Here is a 16,046-nt window from a genome sequence, read left to right on the forward strand (position 1 = left end):
CAGTTACTCAAAAACAATGTACAAAAACAATGAAGTTGTTCTTAAACTTTTGGAGACAGCTGTTCAAAACAAGAAATCCCAACTGTATCACCACATGAACTTCAAGGATTTTCAAAATTGGTGAATAGCTTTAAAAAGAAAAGGGACAGGCGTACCTAAATCTAATTCAAACTTAGTGTTGTTACATGCAATAAAACAGGAGTCAAATACAGAGATTTCCTTTCAAGTACAGAATTCCTCTCAGTTCCTCTCACCTTCAAATCTCTATGAACAATGGGTGTTTTGCATTGATGCAGCCTAGCAACAGCTTCACAGGCATCACAAAATATCCTTAGCACTTCTGGCTCAGTAAAGCCTGTCTGCAATCTCTGGTTCATCTGATTCACTACTTGCCCAGCTACAAAAAGAAGACAGATATTACAATAATATTTTAAAGGGGATGTTAGCACAGTGAAAACACTACTTATTCAAAACACAAACATTTTAAATCTCTGACCAACTATGAGCGTTGTTTTTTAAAAGTTGAAGTACCACATTAAGACTCTCATTTGCCTGGGCATAAGCCCCACTGAATTCAGTTGGACTTACTTCTGAAAATACATTTTATTTTATTTATTTATTTATTTATTTATTTTATATACCACCTTTCATCAAAAGATCTCACAGAATAAAAAAGCAAGTAAGATTGCACTTTTAATATAGCAAGGACTATCATATGAAAGTAATTACTGTGTGTTAGACAATATAAAGTGACAGAGGCTTACCACGACAGTATTCCATTAAGATGAGCACTTCCCAAACATTATCACTAACAGAATTAACAGCACAATCCAAATACCCTACAATGTTCTTGTGCCCAGACAGTTCTTTCTGAAAAAGGAAGAATAGTTTAGGAATAAAGAAATAAACTTTTTTTAAGGGTTGGAAAAAATAGGATACATGCATTACCGTAATTAGCCTAAAATGCCATAGTCAAAGCTATCTAAAATATTACTATTATTGTTATATATTTATTTATATCCCGTATTTTTCCCCTCACAGGACTCAAGGCAGTTTACAGATTAACATAAGAATCACTAAAAACAGGGGGGGTATATATATTTTAAAATTATTAAAACTACTGATAATTACAATAAAGGCAGCATGGCACCATCCCTTTCATTAAAAGCAGCTACCCCAAAGCCTATTGAAACAAAATAGTTTTCACCTGCCAACAGAAGAACAAGGAGGGAGCCAGTCTAACTTATCTAGGTAGTAAGTTCTAAAGTCCTGGAGCAGCCACTGAGAGGGCCCTGTATGCCTGTGAGGGTGCCATGACTGAGAGAAGTCCTCTCCCAAAGTTCTCAAAACACTAGTGGTTTCATATGAGGGAATATGTTCTTTCAGATAACTTGGACCTGAACCATGTAGGGCTTTATAGGTCTATCAGCACTTTAAAACATTTGCTTCTCATGATTATCTTGACTAAACAGTTTGACAAATTGATTTATAGAGACTAAGTAAATAGCTTAAGATTGTATCCAATGTTGTGCAAGCAGAAGGCAGCTTGTACAACTGATTTTTTTGTTCCTCCGCCATAAAGACCCCTGTTCCTCCCCCACCAGAACCCCCCTCCCAAAGGTCAAATGGAGCTACTGGACAATGTGCTGCTGTGGGATGAACTGTCCACAATAAGGACCCCTGCATGAGCAGTTCAAGATTCCTCTGCCTGTTATTTGATACAGGTGATGAAGTTCTGTTCAACATCTCTGTCTCATCACCAAAACTGCAATTCCCAGGGTTCTCAAGGAAAACAAAATGACTGTTAAACCAGTATGTCTGGATTGTAGGTGTACCCTGAGAAAGAAGGGAAGGAAACGGTTGTGAGAAAACAGAACAAGAGCTGCAGGTTAGGTTTAAAAGGGGAGTTACAGATTTGAAGAGGTGGGAAACTACAGAATTTATGGCTTGGTTCAGAAGTGACATTAGACCATAATTAAAATTAAATTATGGTTTTACATGAATGAGAATTGTGCTGGTCAAAAGGTCTCATTGCACTCCACCACTGCTTCCTTCGTCGCGCAGGGGAGAAAACAGACCACAGACTGACTTTGCATTACCCCTGTAGTTTTTTTCTCTTCAAGCAAACAATGGGCAGACGCCAAGAAGAGAAAACAAAAATGAGTACTGGTTTGTAGAAACGATGAAGTCAGCCTCTGGTGCATTTCCTTCCCAGTGCGCCAAAGGAAGGAGTGGGGGAAAGAGTACAGTGACACCTTTTGAACCACATTAAACCACAATTTAATTTTAATTATGCTTTAACATGGTGGTCAAACCAGGCCTCTGTTACATTCACACTACCCTAGTATAATGACTACGAAAAGTAATCTGTATTGTGTATTGCCCGTGAATGTTATGATAACCTCTATTACTTTTTACACTATGTTTAGACCACATTCAACTATGATTTAGAAAGAAATGAATAAGCCTAGCCTTTCCCAGGGTCACACATTCCCCCTCTCTTCTCTTCCAGCACAGCCAGGGGTTCTGAAGCTTTTGCCCACAGACATTCCTATGTCTGTTTGAAAGTAATACAAGTGAAGCCAACATATTCAAACTTTTTTATATTAATGCATGCTTGGTATAAAAAATGAGTTGCCCGTATTGTGCATGCAGAAAAAAATGGCTTTCAATATAGAATTGGCCAAAGGAAAGGCAAAAACCTTCTGACTTTTTTGCTGCCTGGGGCTCACTCATGGAATATGTGATGGGACATATATATAGAGGGTCTTCATCTTTTGTCTGCCTTCCCAAGACTGCAGAACACCGTCTGAAGTAGCTTCTGTCCTCTGCCATTTGGAGTCCAATTTATTTCACTTTGGATATCTTCAAAAGCCCTTCAACTCCTTGTTCTTCTGCAAGTGGGTGGAACTTGCATGTTTTTATGCTGTTGTTGTTTTCTCTTGAAAAGCAATAATATATACTGGAAAAAATATGTTGACAATAAGGTATTATTTTACTTACCATTATTGTTATTTCTCTTTTGCAGATATTGAGATCAGGCACATTATTAACATACATTCGTTTCAACGCACATCGGACTCCACCATGTGTATGCACAAGTAGCACTGTGGAAAAGCCACCTGAAAGAACAGAGACTAAAGTTTACTAGGTCTATAAACATGTTAACATGCTTAAGTATAAATATTTTAAAATATTCTTTCTGAGTTACAAATGAGAATCTGAAATGAAATGACAAGATAAAGGACAAAAGACTATTATTGTACCCCACCCCTGGTATGAATGAATTGAAGATTGATAGTGGGCCCTCAGAGAAAACCTCTACCATACATACAGCCAGCCAGCCTCCTGCTACTAAACAAAACAAGACCTAGTCCCTTCTCTGTGCACATGGAGAGGACCTAAAGGAGGCAGAGGACCTAGAAGTCACAGCTGACTAGTAAGCCAAACCAGTATTTGTTGACATTTTTAATTACACCAATGTCCAAATGAAACAGAAGAGTTGTGTGAATGCTGTGAAATGCTGGATCTCTATGATGGCTCCAAAGATTGAACAGGACACAAAAGAAGAAAAATGTTACAATGGTTCTGGAAACATTTAATATGGATTCAGCTGAGCGTAACACTATCTGGAAAAACAGATTGAAAATCCAAGCTGCCATTATACCCTCACATCCAAACACTGCAAATTTCAAATGCATTCCAGCAGGTGGATTTGAATACAAACTACAAATTTTAAATCTTTAGCATCTATCAAGGCACTACTTTTTTCTCTTTGGACTGTAATATCTAAAACATTCAAGTATTTTTATGTCCCACCATCTTCAGTATGGAAAAAAATAACCTGTGTAACAGTGTTTATGACTTGCTTTTATCCGTTTACAAGATGTTCAGCAGCACATAAAGACTACAGTTATATAGCTATAGTTGACAACTCACAACGTAAGTATCTACCCTGTACCAACTTACCCCCATGGACTGCCGTCCTATTGCCAGAAGAGTAAGCCTCAAAAGGTAAAAAGCATATTATACCTAACTTCTGAAACTGGTCATGTCTCTGCTATTTATAGACAGCAAGACTCTTCACTGCATTATGCCCCTATGGTTTACCTTCAGTCAGCTTTTAGTGTGGAAGCAAATTTGACCATGCAAATACACCTATCTGTCCCAAATAGGTCAATTTGCCTATCTCAGCAGCTTTTGTACAGCTTCATAATCAACACTTACCGTACATAGACCATGTACCTCAAGTGATCCAGTAACTTTTCACATGAAACAAGATTTAGGCTATGGTTGGCCCAATATGAATGAACCCCAAAGATCCTCAGGCTTGCGTGTTCCCTTCTCCTTTGCATGCAACAATTCCCATCCCTCCCTGCTTTGCAGAAAGCCACTTTGTCATTTCATCTAAACTATCAAACTATGGTCTGCTTTTGCCCTACAAACCAAGATAAAATCATGCTGCCATTGCCACTTCTGGAATCTGATACAGTGGTACCTCCAGTTACGAACTTAATTCGTTCCGGAGGTCCATTCTTAACCTGAAACCATTGTTAACATGAGGCGCACTTTCACTAATGGGGCCTCCCGCTGCCACCGCACCACTTTCACTTGCATCCCAGAGCAAAGTTCGCAACCAGGAGCATTTAATCCTGGGTTAGCAGAGCTTGTTACCCGAAGCGTTCGTAAGGAGGACGGTACGTAACCCAAGGTTCCACTGTACAGATAAAGGCAAGTGAGAAAAGAAACTTTACTAGGCATAACCAGATAATCAAGGACATGCTAGCAAGGAAAGGTTGGATCCAATGCTGCACTAGCAGAGTTCCATTCACCCAATGGATTTTTGGTTTCCTTTTATCTCCCCCTCATGCACTCCCACAGTCTCCTCAGCAGGCTATCCCAACCCTGCAGAACTGATTTTAAGGATGAACAGGGGACTGGAGGGCACAGGAGAGAACAGGAAGTTCTGTAGCACAAACACATCCACAGTACTGGATACAAGCCAAAGCATCCAAGAAAGATGATTTTGAACGTGACTGAAATTTTCTAAAATATTGTTTTGAAGGCAAATCAGATAAAAGCTTAAGACACATTGCACTTCTTCAACTGAAGCATTAGTTCAAGCTTCCTACTTCCTACAATCATTTTTAGATTTAAACTGCCAAAGAGGCCCTGTTCAGTGCCAAGGACTTTTCCTGTGCACACACAGTTCCTCCTTGTCCTGCATGAACCACACACCTGCAGCTGTGCACTGTAGGGGAAGAGCAGTAATGGTGGGCAAACTTTTTCAGTAAAGTTTGCCCACCAATTTTCTCGCTGGGAAATTGCAGACAAAGTTCCATAACATGCAACATGGAAAATATTGAAGGGAAAATGCAAGCAATTACTCTTATGCCATTAGATGGCAACATAGTCTAATATATACAGTTTTAATTCCATCACAATTCAATCAATAAATTGAGATGATCTGAAAAATGACAATTTACTGTCGCTCACAGGTAAAAAAAAAAAGCTACACATTATTTAACTGCTATCAGTCTAATCAAGAAAGCGCTTACCGGTATATCACTATGTAGCTATAGCTTATATCACTACTGTATAAGTAGAGTTGAGTGTCCTGCTAATTCAAACGACTGTAAAATATAACTTGCATAGTATAAACAACCTACTTTTCAACAACAAAAAACATTTACTAGAGAACTGTGGGCCCTTTAATATCCTCAATACATTCCTTACTATAAATCATGGAAAGATATTTCAGGTTTATGAAAAACTGAGATATCAAAGCTTTTTCCACTCAAAGCATGTGTCCAAATATCTTCAAAGAATGAAGCCATTTCCCAAATTTCCAAATTCCATTCAAAGTAATACACTCTCAGACAAATTTTGACATCAAAACCCATATTCATGACAAACAGTGATATGCAATGTTGTTCCTCAATACTTAGCACTGTCTGAACTTAAGTTGTAGTGCAGAGCAACATTTATGTAATATTAGTTTTAAACTTCAGCAAATGAATTGCTGATCTAAGTTTCCAGACTCTCAACAACTAAGACAAGAAAAGCAGCACATGGCTCTTCACATCCAAGCCTGTATTCCTACACACTTCTGCTTCAAGAAGTTTTCAGCTTCTCCCATGCTTTCCATGAATCAGAGCAAGGAAGCCCAATTGATGTTCGCTCTGATTCAATGCTAAAGAGCAGGTTTTCCTGGGGAAAGTGATGGGGAAAACAGAAAACCACTCAGACCCGTGCCTAGAAAACATGGGAGAAGTGGAAACAACAACAAAAAAGGTAAACTGAGAACAAATCTTGGTTGCCTCATAATTTGTCTGGAGGAAGACCAACCACAAACATAGATTTGGATATGCATCAGCCCCACGTTGTACAACAGCAGCAGGACTGGAGAAGAGGATCTAAGAACTTTAACCTTTGTTCATATATATTAAGCCACCGTTTGGCTTTCTACACGCAAACACAGTAAAAATGCAAGTGGGGCAGAGGGCCCAATCAACATAGTGTACAAGCCCCCTCCCCCTCCCCCCAAAAATAAACTTTTGCGGGCACACCTGACTGTTGTTCATTTTAACAATGGCAAGTTTAAATCACGGTAGTCAGCTCCAGCAAGTATAGCTTTAAGACAGGTTTCCTCAAACTCGGCCCTCCAGATGTTTTTGGCCTATAACTCCCATGATCTCTAGCTAGCAGGACCAGTGGTCAGGGATGATGGGAATTGTAGTCTCAAAACATCTGGAGGACCGAGTTTGAAGAAGCCTGAGTTTAAGCAAACTCTGAAACTAGGCACCATTAATGTTAACACACACTTGCTGGTTTGGATGGCATGACAAATCCGCTAACCCTTCTTGGTGCAGCAGCGTTGCAAGACAGCAGAGGCTTCACTGGGGGCCCTGACGAGGGAACTTGAACAGCAGTGCCCTTCCTGGTAGGCGGTGGGGGATTAAACCCCCTCCACCTATCAGGAACGGATCCTAGAATGGGGATGCAGGCTGGGGACTTGGGCTGTGCCAGGGGGCAGAGCCGACAAAGCAGGTAGGCTTCCCTCAGATCCGCCCCTTGCCCATTTAAGCAGCCCGCACCTGGGGCACTACCTGTTTGTTCTTTTGCAGGGGGGTTTTAAGCTGATAGTTAATGACTATGCTGTGGCTACAGTGGTGGCGTTCTTTAAGCAGCTGGGTAGGAATTTGCTCACTGGGTGGTTTTACCTACCTCATGCGGTGGTTTTGCCTACCTCATAGCAATTGTCACAACTGGTTGGGCATTGGGGCAATCCTTTGCTTTGGATGGAGGGGAGGATGTAGTCTCCATTAACACACACTTGCTAGTTTGGAAGACATAACAAAATGCAGATAAACTAAAGGAGCAAATGCTCCTAAACTCCTTTCCTCACCTGCATAGGAAAGATGAGGGAAAAGGGGAGCATGTAAGCCGGCGGCAGGCTCCTGTTTAGTGTGGCATGAAAAAATATGGCCATTCTCTCAAAAATCCTTCCTACAAGCTTTCAAAGATTTTGCTTTCAATATGCAACATATGGCAATTAAAGGGTACTCAAACACACCCCGAAAGAGAATAGGAGCCTGAAACTGATTCAGCACACTTGGATTATGCATACTTTTGGTTTTAATTCACTTACACATTTACAAATAGAGAACTTATACACATATACACACACACAAACACTATAGAGAGCTAGATAGATAGATAGGTAAAGGGACCCCTGACCATTAGGTCCAGTCATGGACAACTGTGGGGTTGCGGCTCTCATCTTGCTTTATTGGCTGAGGGAGCCGGCGTACAGCTTCCGGGTCATGTGGCAACATGACTAAGCTGCTTCTGGCGAACCAGAGCAGTGCACAGAAACGCCATATTATACACACACACACACACACACACACACTCATACTGTACATGATATACAATGGTTAGTAACTTTGAAACAGCAAAATCTGATAATGTGTCTATTTGCTGTTGCTTATTAATTTTCTGGAACAATGCTTTCATACAAAATGAGAACTCTGTACAAAAATATAACAGCAGAATATTTCCATTACTGAAGGTTCCCAGCCCACCTCACTAGAAAAGATATTTAAGTGAAAACCTTATTTTTAAACTGCCTATATTCAGATTGTATAAATACAGAGAACTTTTAATTTAAATGGAATTTAAGAGTAACACTAGTTTTTAGCCACCATGAAAGGAGATGTATAGAATGCTGCAACCTCTTACCACATTAGGAGCCTTTTATTTATATGTTAAGGCACAAACACCTCCAAGCAGCTCCTAACCTGCTGGAAGCCACATGGAATGCCTTCCTTTAAGTCCCTATATTGGCCTGGTTACCATACAGTGTGCATTACATCCAGCTATGCCAAAATCTCACGACACACTGTGCTGGTTCAGATTATCATATCTTGAATTAAGATATACACAGCCCTTTTGTTCAAGCTGTAATTAGGCCATGAGATTTCTAAGCCATGAGATTTCCTTCCTTTCAAACCAGAAAAGTATGGCTATCAAATTAGGAACAAGCCAAGACTATTAAGACCAATACTTCTGTCTTACTCCAAAGCTGGTAAGTACAGTTTTCGAGTTTGGGCAAAGCAATGAATTATGGCAAATAAGAAAATTCATGGCTTCATAGTGAGTGGCTCCCAAAAGTGGTAGTTGTTTGTATGGCAAAAGGCTCTGTGAGACCCAACTGAAATGACTGACAACTTTTCACACTGATTTCAAAGTGGTCTAATTTGAATAAGTCTGTATCCAAATCCTAAACCCCCATATCCCTCTCTAAATTAGGGTGATCTATTGGGCAAACAGATATCTCAAACACAGCACAAGGTCAGAGGAAAATCTGATCCTCTATCCTGCTCTAAGCTTAAGTCAGGGCGGGTGGTGGACAGGGACAAGCTTGTCTCTGACAGATCAGGATGGGGGTGGGGAAGTCTCTATACCTTCTTGTTCTTCAAGCTGATGGGGGGAGGCAAAGCTAGCTAGTTTACCTCTGCATGTAGCTCCATATTTAGATTTGAGTTGATCATATTTAGATTAATGTTGTTGATCATAGCCTAGGTTCCATCCACAGCTGTCAACCTTTCCTTTTTTTGCGGGAAATTCCCTTATTATAGCATTGGGAAGCAGCAGGGAGGGTTGACAGCTATGGTTCCATCTAACCATGGGAAATGGGGGTGCGGAGGCCAAACAAAATCTACCTACCCATGTCACACATAAAAAACCTGAAACAAAATGCTGCAATACATCTCTAGCTCTTAAACAAAATTGTTCCTGTTTTGGGCTCCAGTCAATCAGGAACGAGAGTCAGGTAGCACTGTTCAGAACTTGAGTGGAGGCCTTTAGGAGGGACAGTAAGGAGAACTCCTGAAAAGTTCCCTTTACTGCACTATATACACTAACATGCAGGGATAACTTCCTGATCTGATCCCAAGTCCTCTGCTGCTGATGAGCACGAGGTTTCTTGAGAATGGAAAAAGTCAAAGGCACCTATTTTGTCTACCCACCTGCAGAAGTCTCCCTGTGGCAAGCACCCACACCCATACCCCTTTTCCAATCTTTCAAGGCTTGCCTAAACTTGTTACTATCTCAATAAACCAAAGTTTTTTATGACACTAACACAGGAACTATTTCAGAATCATAAATACAATGTCAGATATGCACTCATTCTGTTTTCTATTTCCCTTAATAAACTTTGTTTGCTAATTCTGTCATACTTTCTCCTGTAATATTTCTTTAAATCAAAACAATTGTGAGAGGGATAATATGGATTGAGGTGTTAGCTCTTTCTCTGTACACACATTTCTCCTCAAGATATAATCCCTCTCCTCTCCCATCCAAGCATTTTTTTCTCTTTGTCTTTCTCTCTCTCAGACACACAAAACCACTCCACCCAGTTTAAAACTCCTCTCCTTCCTTCCTCCAATCCAGTGTTTTCCCACTTTAAAAAACCCTCCCCACCCCTAAACACCTATCTGCCATCCAGGTGGGCAGGAGGAAACTGCACAGGAAAAGTTTAAAAGTCCATTCCTCTGCCCCCCCCCACACCAATAAGAATGCATCTTCCACATTTCAAGGTTTTAGTGCCCTATACTAGGTAAAGGTAAAGGGACCCCTGACCATTAGGTCCAGCCATGTCTGACTCTGGGGTTGCGGTGCTCATCTTGCGTTACTCGCCGAGGGAGCCGGCGTACAGCTTCCGGGTCATGTGGCCAGCATGACTAAGCCGCTTCTGGTGAACCAGAGCAGTGCATGGAAATGCTGTTTACCTTCCCACTGGAGCAGTACCTATTTATCTACTTGCACTTTGACGTGCTTTCAAACTGCTAGGTGGGCAGGAGCTGGGACCGAGCAACGGGAGCTCACCCCGTCGTGGGGATTCGAACTGCCGACCTTCTGATCAGCAAGCCCTAGGCTCAGTGGTTTAACCCACAACGCCACCTATACTAGTTCTGAGAGCATCAAACAGATCTGAACTTCAGACCAGAGAGCTGAATATTTAAGCATTAAAAGATACTAGAGCAGAGGTTTTTAGATTGTCTGATGACTAGCTCCATTCAGGTGCTCCACAAAAAGGCTGCGTAACAGTAAATAATTTCTATGCTTGGCCCTGTACTTGATTCTCTCCCTGCCCCACTGCTGAGAACACTTTGACCACCCTTACTTCTTGGCCATCATTACTGCCTTTGGCTCGGCTAGGTCACAATGGCTGCCGTGAATGTTGAAGCCACAACTGACAAATCCATCCATTTTCTGGAATCTTGTATATTGGGCCTCCTGGCTTCCCTTCCTCCTAGGAGCTCTTTCAAGTTTCTGAGCTGCCCAACCAAAGTATTCCTATCCTGGGACCTGTGGGAGAATTTGAATTCCATCAAAACTCACTACTTTCCCTCCTCTCACAAAAGAGACTACAGCACTTAATTCAGCCACTCAAATCTTCACCCACAACTGAATCCAAAGGTGTTTTCCTATGAGTACAAGAACACTGCCTAAGAAAAAGGAATTGAAATTCAGAGGTGGCAATCTTTTGTTCAAGTACTTGCACAACATTATTTACTATTTTTCTATGTATTCTGTACCTTTAACTGTTTACAGCTTAAATTCCTTTCTTGTGCCCAGTCATCAGACATCATAATTATTTCAGATGACTGACACCTGTCAAAGTTGGCCCATGAGGATGGGGGAGATAGGTCAATGAGGCTTGCTCAGTCCTGTGTACAGCATTTCCCAAACACCTGACAATCAGATGATTGTCAGACTTTGGGAAGTGCTGCACACAAGGCTGAATAAGCTTTGCAAGCCCTGCACTAGGTTTTTGTGAAGTGTTGAACACAGGCTTGCAAAGTGAGTACAGCGTTTCCCAATCAGCTGGTTGTCGGGCATTTGGAAAGTGTTGCACGAAGGGCTTTGCAAGGTCTGTGCTAAGTGCTTTCCAAGCACATGGCTTGCAAAGTTATTTGCACAGTATCTGACAATCAGCTAATTGTCTGATACTTCAGAAGTGCTGCACAAGGGGCTTTACATACACAACCAACAAGCAGTGTCTATAAAGCCCTTTCAGCCCAGCCTCATGGCATCATGTATAGGACAGATGGGTATAGGTTGCCTGAAACAGCCTTGCAGGCCAAATGGGGAGGCCTTGTGGGCCAAATTTAGCCCATGGGTTAGAGATTTCCCACCCCAGCAATACACAACAAACCAGTATTTTTTCTTTGACCATATGCAGTTTGTTTCGCAATGATTATTCAAATACTGCCATGCAAGACAAAAAACTACTCAGAAATACTGTCCATCAAATTCATGCCTGCTGGGAAATACCAATTATTCACAACTCTGGCAAACTTCTGTTTCCAACACAACTTTTGAAAAAATAAGCTGAAGATAATCTATAGTAAGAATAGGGCATCTATCCAATAAAGTTAAGCACCTTCAAGTTCAATTTATTTAAATACAAGAAGTTTAACTCTAGCTCACTGACGTCAATGAGACATATGCTTAACTCTGGCTAGTTCGTGCCTGTAGTAACTTTATCAAATTTAACTACCTGCAGCATATCAGAAAGGCAAATTGCTACTATCAGCTTTGCTAATATTTATTTTCTAAATTAGCTAAATAAATTACACTATTATGCAATTTGAGACTTTCTTTCAAACACAACCACAGAATAGGGCTAACACACAAGTATTTGCAGATAACAGGTTATTCACTTGAAGACTTCTCAATTCTATTTCATTTAAAATATGTAAACAAAAAAATCAACACTTGAGCTATTTGGCTGCTTCAGAGATTCTGGATACTACGGATTATTAACAAAAACTGGAGAATGGGGGAGACCTAATGGCAAACTTCATTATGAACCAGCTACTTAACTGAATACTAGCATATAAGTAAAGAGCACTTCAGACTTCAATCCACAGGCAAAAAGGAAGGGCTGGATGGATATAAAGGAACCATGAACAGGCTTCCCATTTCCCAATTCCGCAGGGCCTGCAAGACGGAGCTGTTCCACCTGGCCTTTGGGTTGGTTTCTGTTTAATATTTATGCTTCATCTTTTATTGGTGGGTTATTTTGAAATTGAGACCTGCAGTTTTAATTGAATTTTAAATTTGTATTTTAATCTGTTATTTTAAATTGATCGTTTTTATGTTTTTTGTTGTGATTTTAATTGATGTTAGCCGCCCTGAGCCCGGTTCTCTGGCTGGGAAGGGCGGGGTATAAATAAAATTATTATTATTATTATTATTATTATTATTATTATTAACATCCCATGCACTGCCAGTATGTAGGTATGGGGAGAAACAGAGCTCTATTAAATCTATCAGGTTCTAACATGCATGGGTGCTATCCACGGTGCAAATGGATCATTTGCAAAATGTTTCTGAACTGAAGATTGTTCAGGTGTTGGTTTGTTTGTTTATTACTTTGAACACTTTCCCCAGCATATCTTAAAACCACAAGACATCTATATTAACTCCTGGTGTATGGCATTTATACCTCACACAGGAAAGCATTTAAATGACCACAGAAAATACATTGGAGGAAAGGCACCTTCCCCAATCAAGTGGGTACCAATTAAAATTTCAGGATGAAAGTTAGACTTGAGACGTTTCACCTGTGCCAATGAAGCTGCCATCTAGCTGCTCTTAAATGGGCATGGATTATGGTACCTTTGTCCCACAATAAGGACTATAAGACTAACAAATATTAAAGATTATTTAATGCACCATTTAGGCACCAAAATGATAGTATTTAACAGGATCTTTACCATCTAAGGGAAGTAACTTCAAATAATCTGTTTTTCAGGATGATACTTTATAATACTGTACAGAACAAAATAGAAAATTCTTTCCAGTAGCACCTTAGAGACCAACTGAGTTTGTTCTTGGTATGAGCTTTCGTGAGCTTTGGTATCTGAAGTGTGCATGCACACGAAAGCTCATACCAAGAACAAACTCAGTTGGTCTCTAAGGTGCTACTGGAAAGAATTTTCTGTTCTTTTTCAACATCAATAAAATAGTCCATTTTCTAGGGGTAAAGAACAGAAATATATCCCAACACAATATAGGACTTTACTGCATCCTATCATCCCCACAAATGACAGATGTATCTACAATAACCCCCCACAAGGCACATGTTTGTGTTTGGGCTAGCCATGCCCCCAAGATGAATGGCACTGCCTGCAAACCTAAAAACAATTAAATTTTCCCTCAAGAAAGAAGACACACAATACTGTACATTCATTATTTGATTAACACTATGTCTCAAATGCAGCAGCAGCAACTCTTTTTTGTCAAAAGATATGGAAACTACATGCACCATAAACTACATGCACCATAAACAACAGAAGTGTTGTGTTTTGTGTGTATTACAGGGACACACAAATTCAGGGCCACTTCCCTTATTTTTATTAAAGGGATACTCCTGTAAGCTGTTTTTCAGGATAATCCTTTCAGATTCATTATTTTATTTACAGCTGTAACTAAACTGTAAATTCTTAAGAGTGAATGCCACAATATGGCAAGAAATTCTGCCTCACATTCTAGGACAAAAGTGCACACACACAGCCCCTCTCCCTCTATAAAACCTAGTGTGGCTGGGTCCTCCAAGGCAACACACTCCTGTGTATTCCTCACAGTGCTTTTCACCTGCCACATGATTCCACCCTCCCTGCAAAACACATCCTTATCTAAATGTTGTTTACCAAAACTGTGTTCCATGGGATTTACAGTATTTTCTAATATATGTGCACACAGCTCAAGTCTGACACTGACCATCAAGAACACACAACTCCACTGTTAAAGGACATCAGCGCAGGCAATCATGACCGGGGGGGGGGGGGATTATAATGAACATTGTGGTGGCTTTCATAGACCCAAACAAAAAGGTGGGTGGGGTCTAACTCAGTTTGGGGGCGTTAGATCCCCTCCCTATTCCCCAAAGGTAAGAAGAGTGCCTCTCTGAGGCCCACAGGCGGTTAAGCCGGAGGAAGTTACACCACAGACAGCTGCTTCGGCACAGAGCCTTAACATAATATATACACTGTTGTCGAACTTGCGCCCCAATTCACACGCCACCTCTGGGGTGGGGGCACCGGTCCTGGGCGTGTCAAAGGTGCGCTTTTGAGAGCAAGGCATTCGCCTTCCTGGCTTTGCAGCCGATGCTGCTCAAGGGGGCAGCTATGGCCAACGACACCAGGTGTGCAGCCAGGTGTGGCCAAGCGCTGTTGGCATCCGCATCTGGCAGTAGTAGCACCTCTTCCCCCAGAGTAGCATGCGGGGTTCTTACATCAGAAAAACACAAGGGAGGGGAAGAGAGAGAGAGAAAGAGGCGGGGAGGGGTGTGAGGAAGAACACGTCTGCAGCACTTATCGCAACTTAGGGGTTCGGCAACTCCGTGGAGATTCCCACCCACACCCACCCTCGGTTTACCAACAGCTGGCGTTGAACGCAGCAAGTCTTGCGAGCCATGGCAACAGCCGAGACCCCACCCCAAGGAGTCCTTGGACCCGATACCGGGGGGTCAGGGTGGAGACGTGGGTCGTGGCGGAGCCCCAGGCGCCCTCCGAGGCCTCTCCGAGAGCCCAACCCTGCCCGGCCCTCTTGCCCAGCTCACCTTCCGCCAGCAGCTCCTCGACCGTGACCTGGAAGCGCCCCACGGCGAAGACCCTGCTGCTGCCCACGGCCGGCCCGCCTCCGGCCACAAAGCCCGACACGGCCGCCGACGTTCCTCCTCCGCCGCCGCCGCCGCTACTCGTGCTGCCTCCGGTGCCGTCAGACTTGGGCATCCGAGAAAACTTCTTCATGGCGGGCGAGGAGCGTCTCGAGCTTGGGGAAGTAGACCCGAGGAGGAGCGGGGCAAGGGGGAGAAGAAGAAGCCTCTGCCGCCGCCGCCGCCCAAGGAGCCGCCCCTTCTTCCCTCAGGGGCTGGAACCGCGGAGGCTCGCGCCAGTCAGTCAGCGCCCGGCCCCGCACTGGGGAGCCCCAGGCCGCCGCCGCTACTGTGGGAACCTGCGCTTGACAACCAACCCCGGCTCCGCCGCGCCTCACATTCCGGGAAGGAAAGTGGCGTGTTATGTGTCCGAGGCGAGCCGAGCCTCGGCCACCCCCGCCTGCAGCGCCGTAGCTCTCCCCTTCTCACACGCGCGCGCTCTCGCGCTTCTTCCCTCACAGAAAAAAAAAAAGAGAGAGACGCTGTGAGGGACGCAGAGACCCCACCCCCTCCCGCTCCAGAACGAGGCTGCAGGCGCGCGCGCGCGCACCCCGCCGCCCTTTAACGTTCCGGCGCGCGCGCGCGGCCGACGTAAAGATCGAGAGGGAAAACCCGAATTGGATTTCGTGGCCCTCTCTCTCTCGCTGCTGTCAAATACTTCTTCCAACGTCTCCGTGCTTGCTTTTTTTAACCCCTTCGCGCAAGCCAAGGGAGTTGTTGTGAGGGGAGGGGGGAAGAATCATTGCCCTGAGGGAAGGAAGGGAAAGGCGAGCCTCGCCCCCCCCCAAAAATGAGGTCTGCGCACGCGCAT

General features: G+C 42.8%; 1 protein-coding gene across 3 annotated transcripts in view; it reads right to left on the reverse strand.

The window, feature by feature from the left end:
* The window catches only part of BMP2K (BMP2 inducible kinase), a 40,122-nt gene extending 24,471 nt beyond the window's left edge, over nt 1-15,651 (reverse strand). Inside the window, exons 1-4 of one of the 3 annotated variants that reach the window (XM_033160841.1) lie at nt 15,140-15,651; nt 3,004-3,122; nt 765-870; nt 255-397 (exon numbers count right to left, since the gene is read on the reverse strand). In XM_033160841.1, the coding sequence (XP_033016732.1) occupies nt 255-397; nt 765-870; nt 3,004-3,122; nt 15,140-15,329 (558 nt within the window). In that variant the 5' untranslated portion in view covers nt 15,330-15,651. The remainder of the gene's footprint in view (nt 1-254; nt 398-764; nt 871-3,003; nt 3,123-15,139) is intronic. The other 2 variants (XM_033160839.1, XM_033160840.1) reach the window with 2 other exon arrangements.
* Nucleotides 15,652-16,046: the final 395 nt, after the last annotated feature.

This window comes from Lacerta agilis, chromosome 9 (genome assembly GCF_009819535.1).
Source record: "Lacerta agilis isolate rLacAgi1 chromosome 9, rLacAgi1.pri, whole genome shotgun sequence".
NCBI classification, from domain to species: Eukaryota; Metazoa; Chordata; class Lepidosauria; order Squamata; family Lacertidae; genus Lacerta; species Lacerta agilis.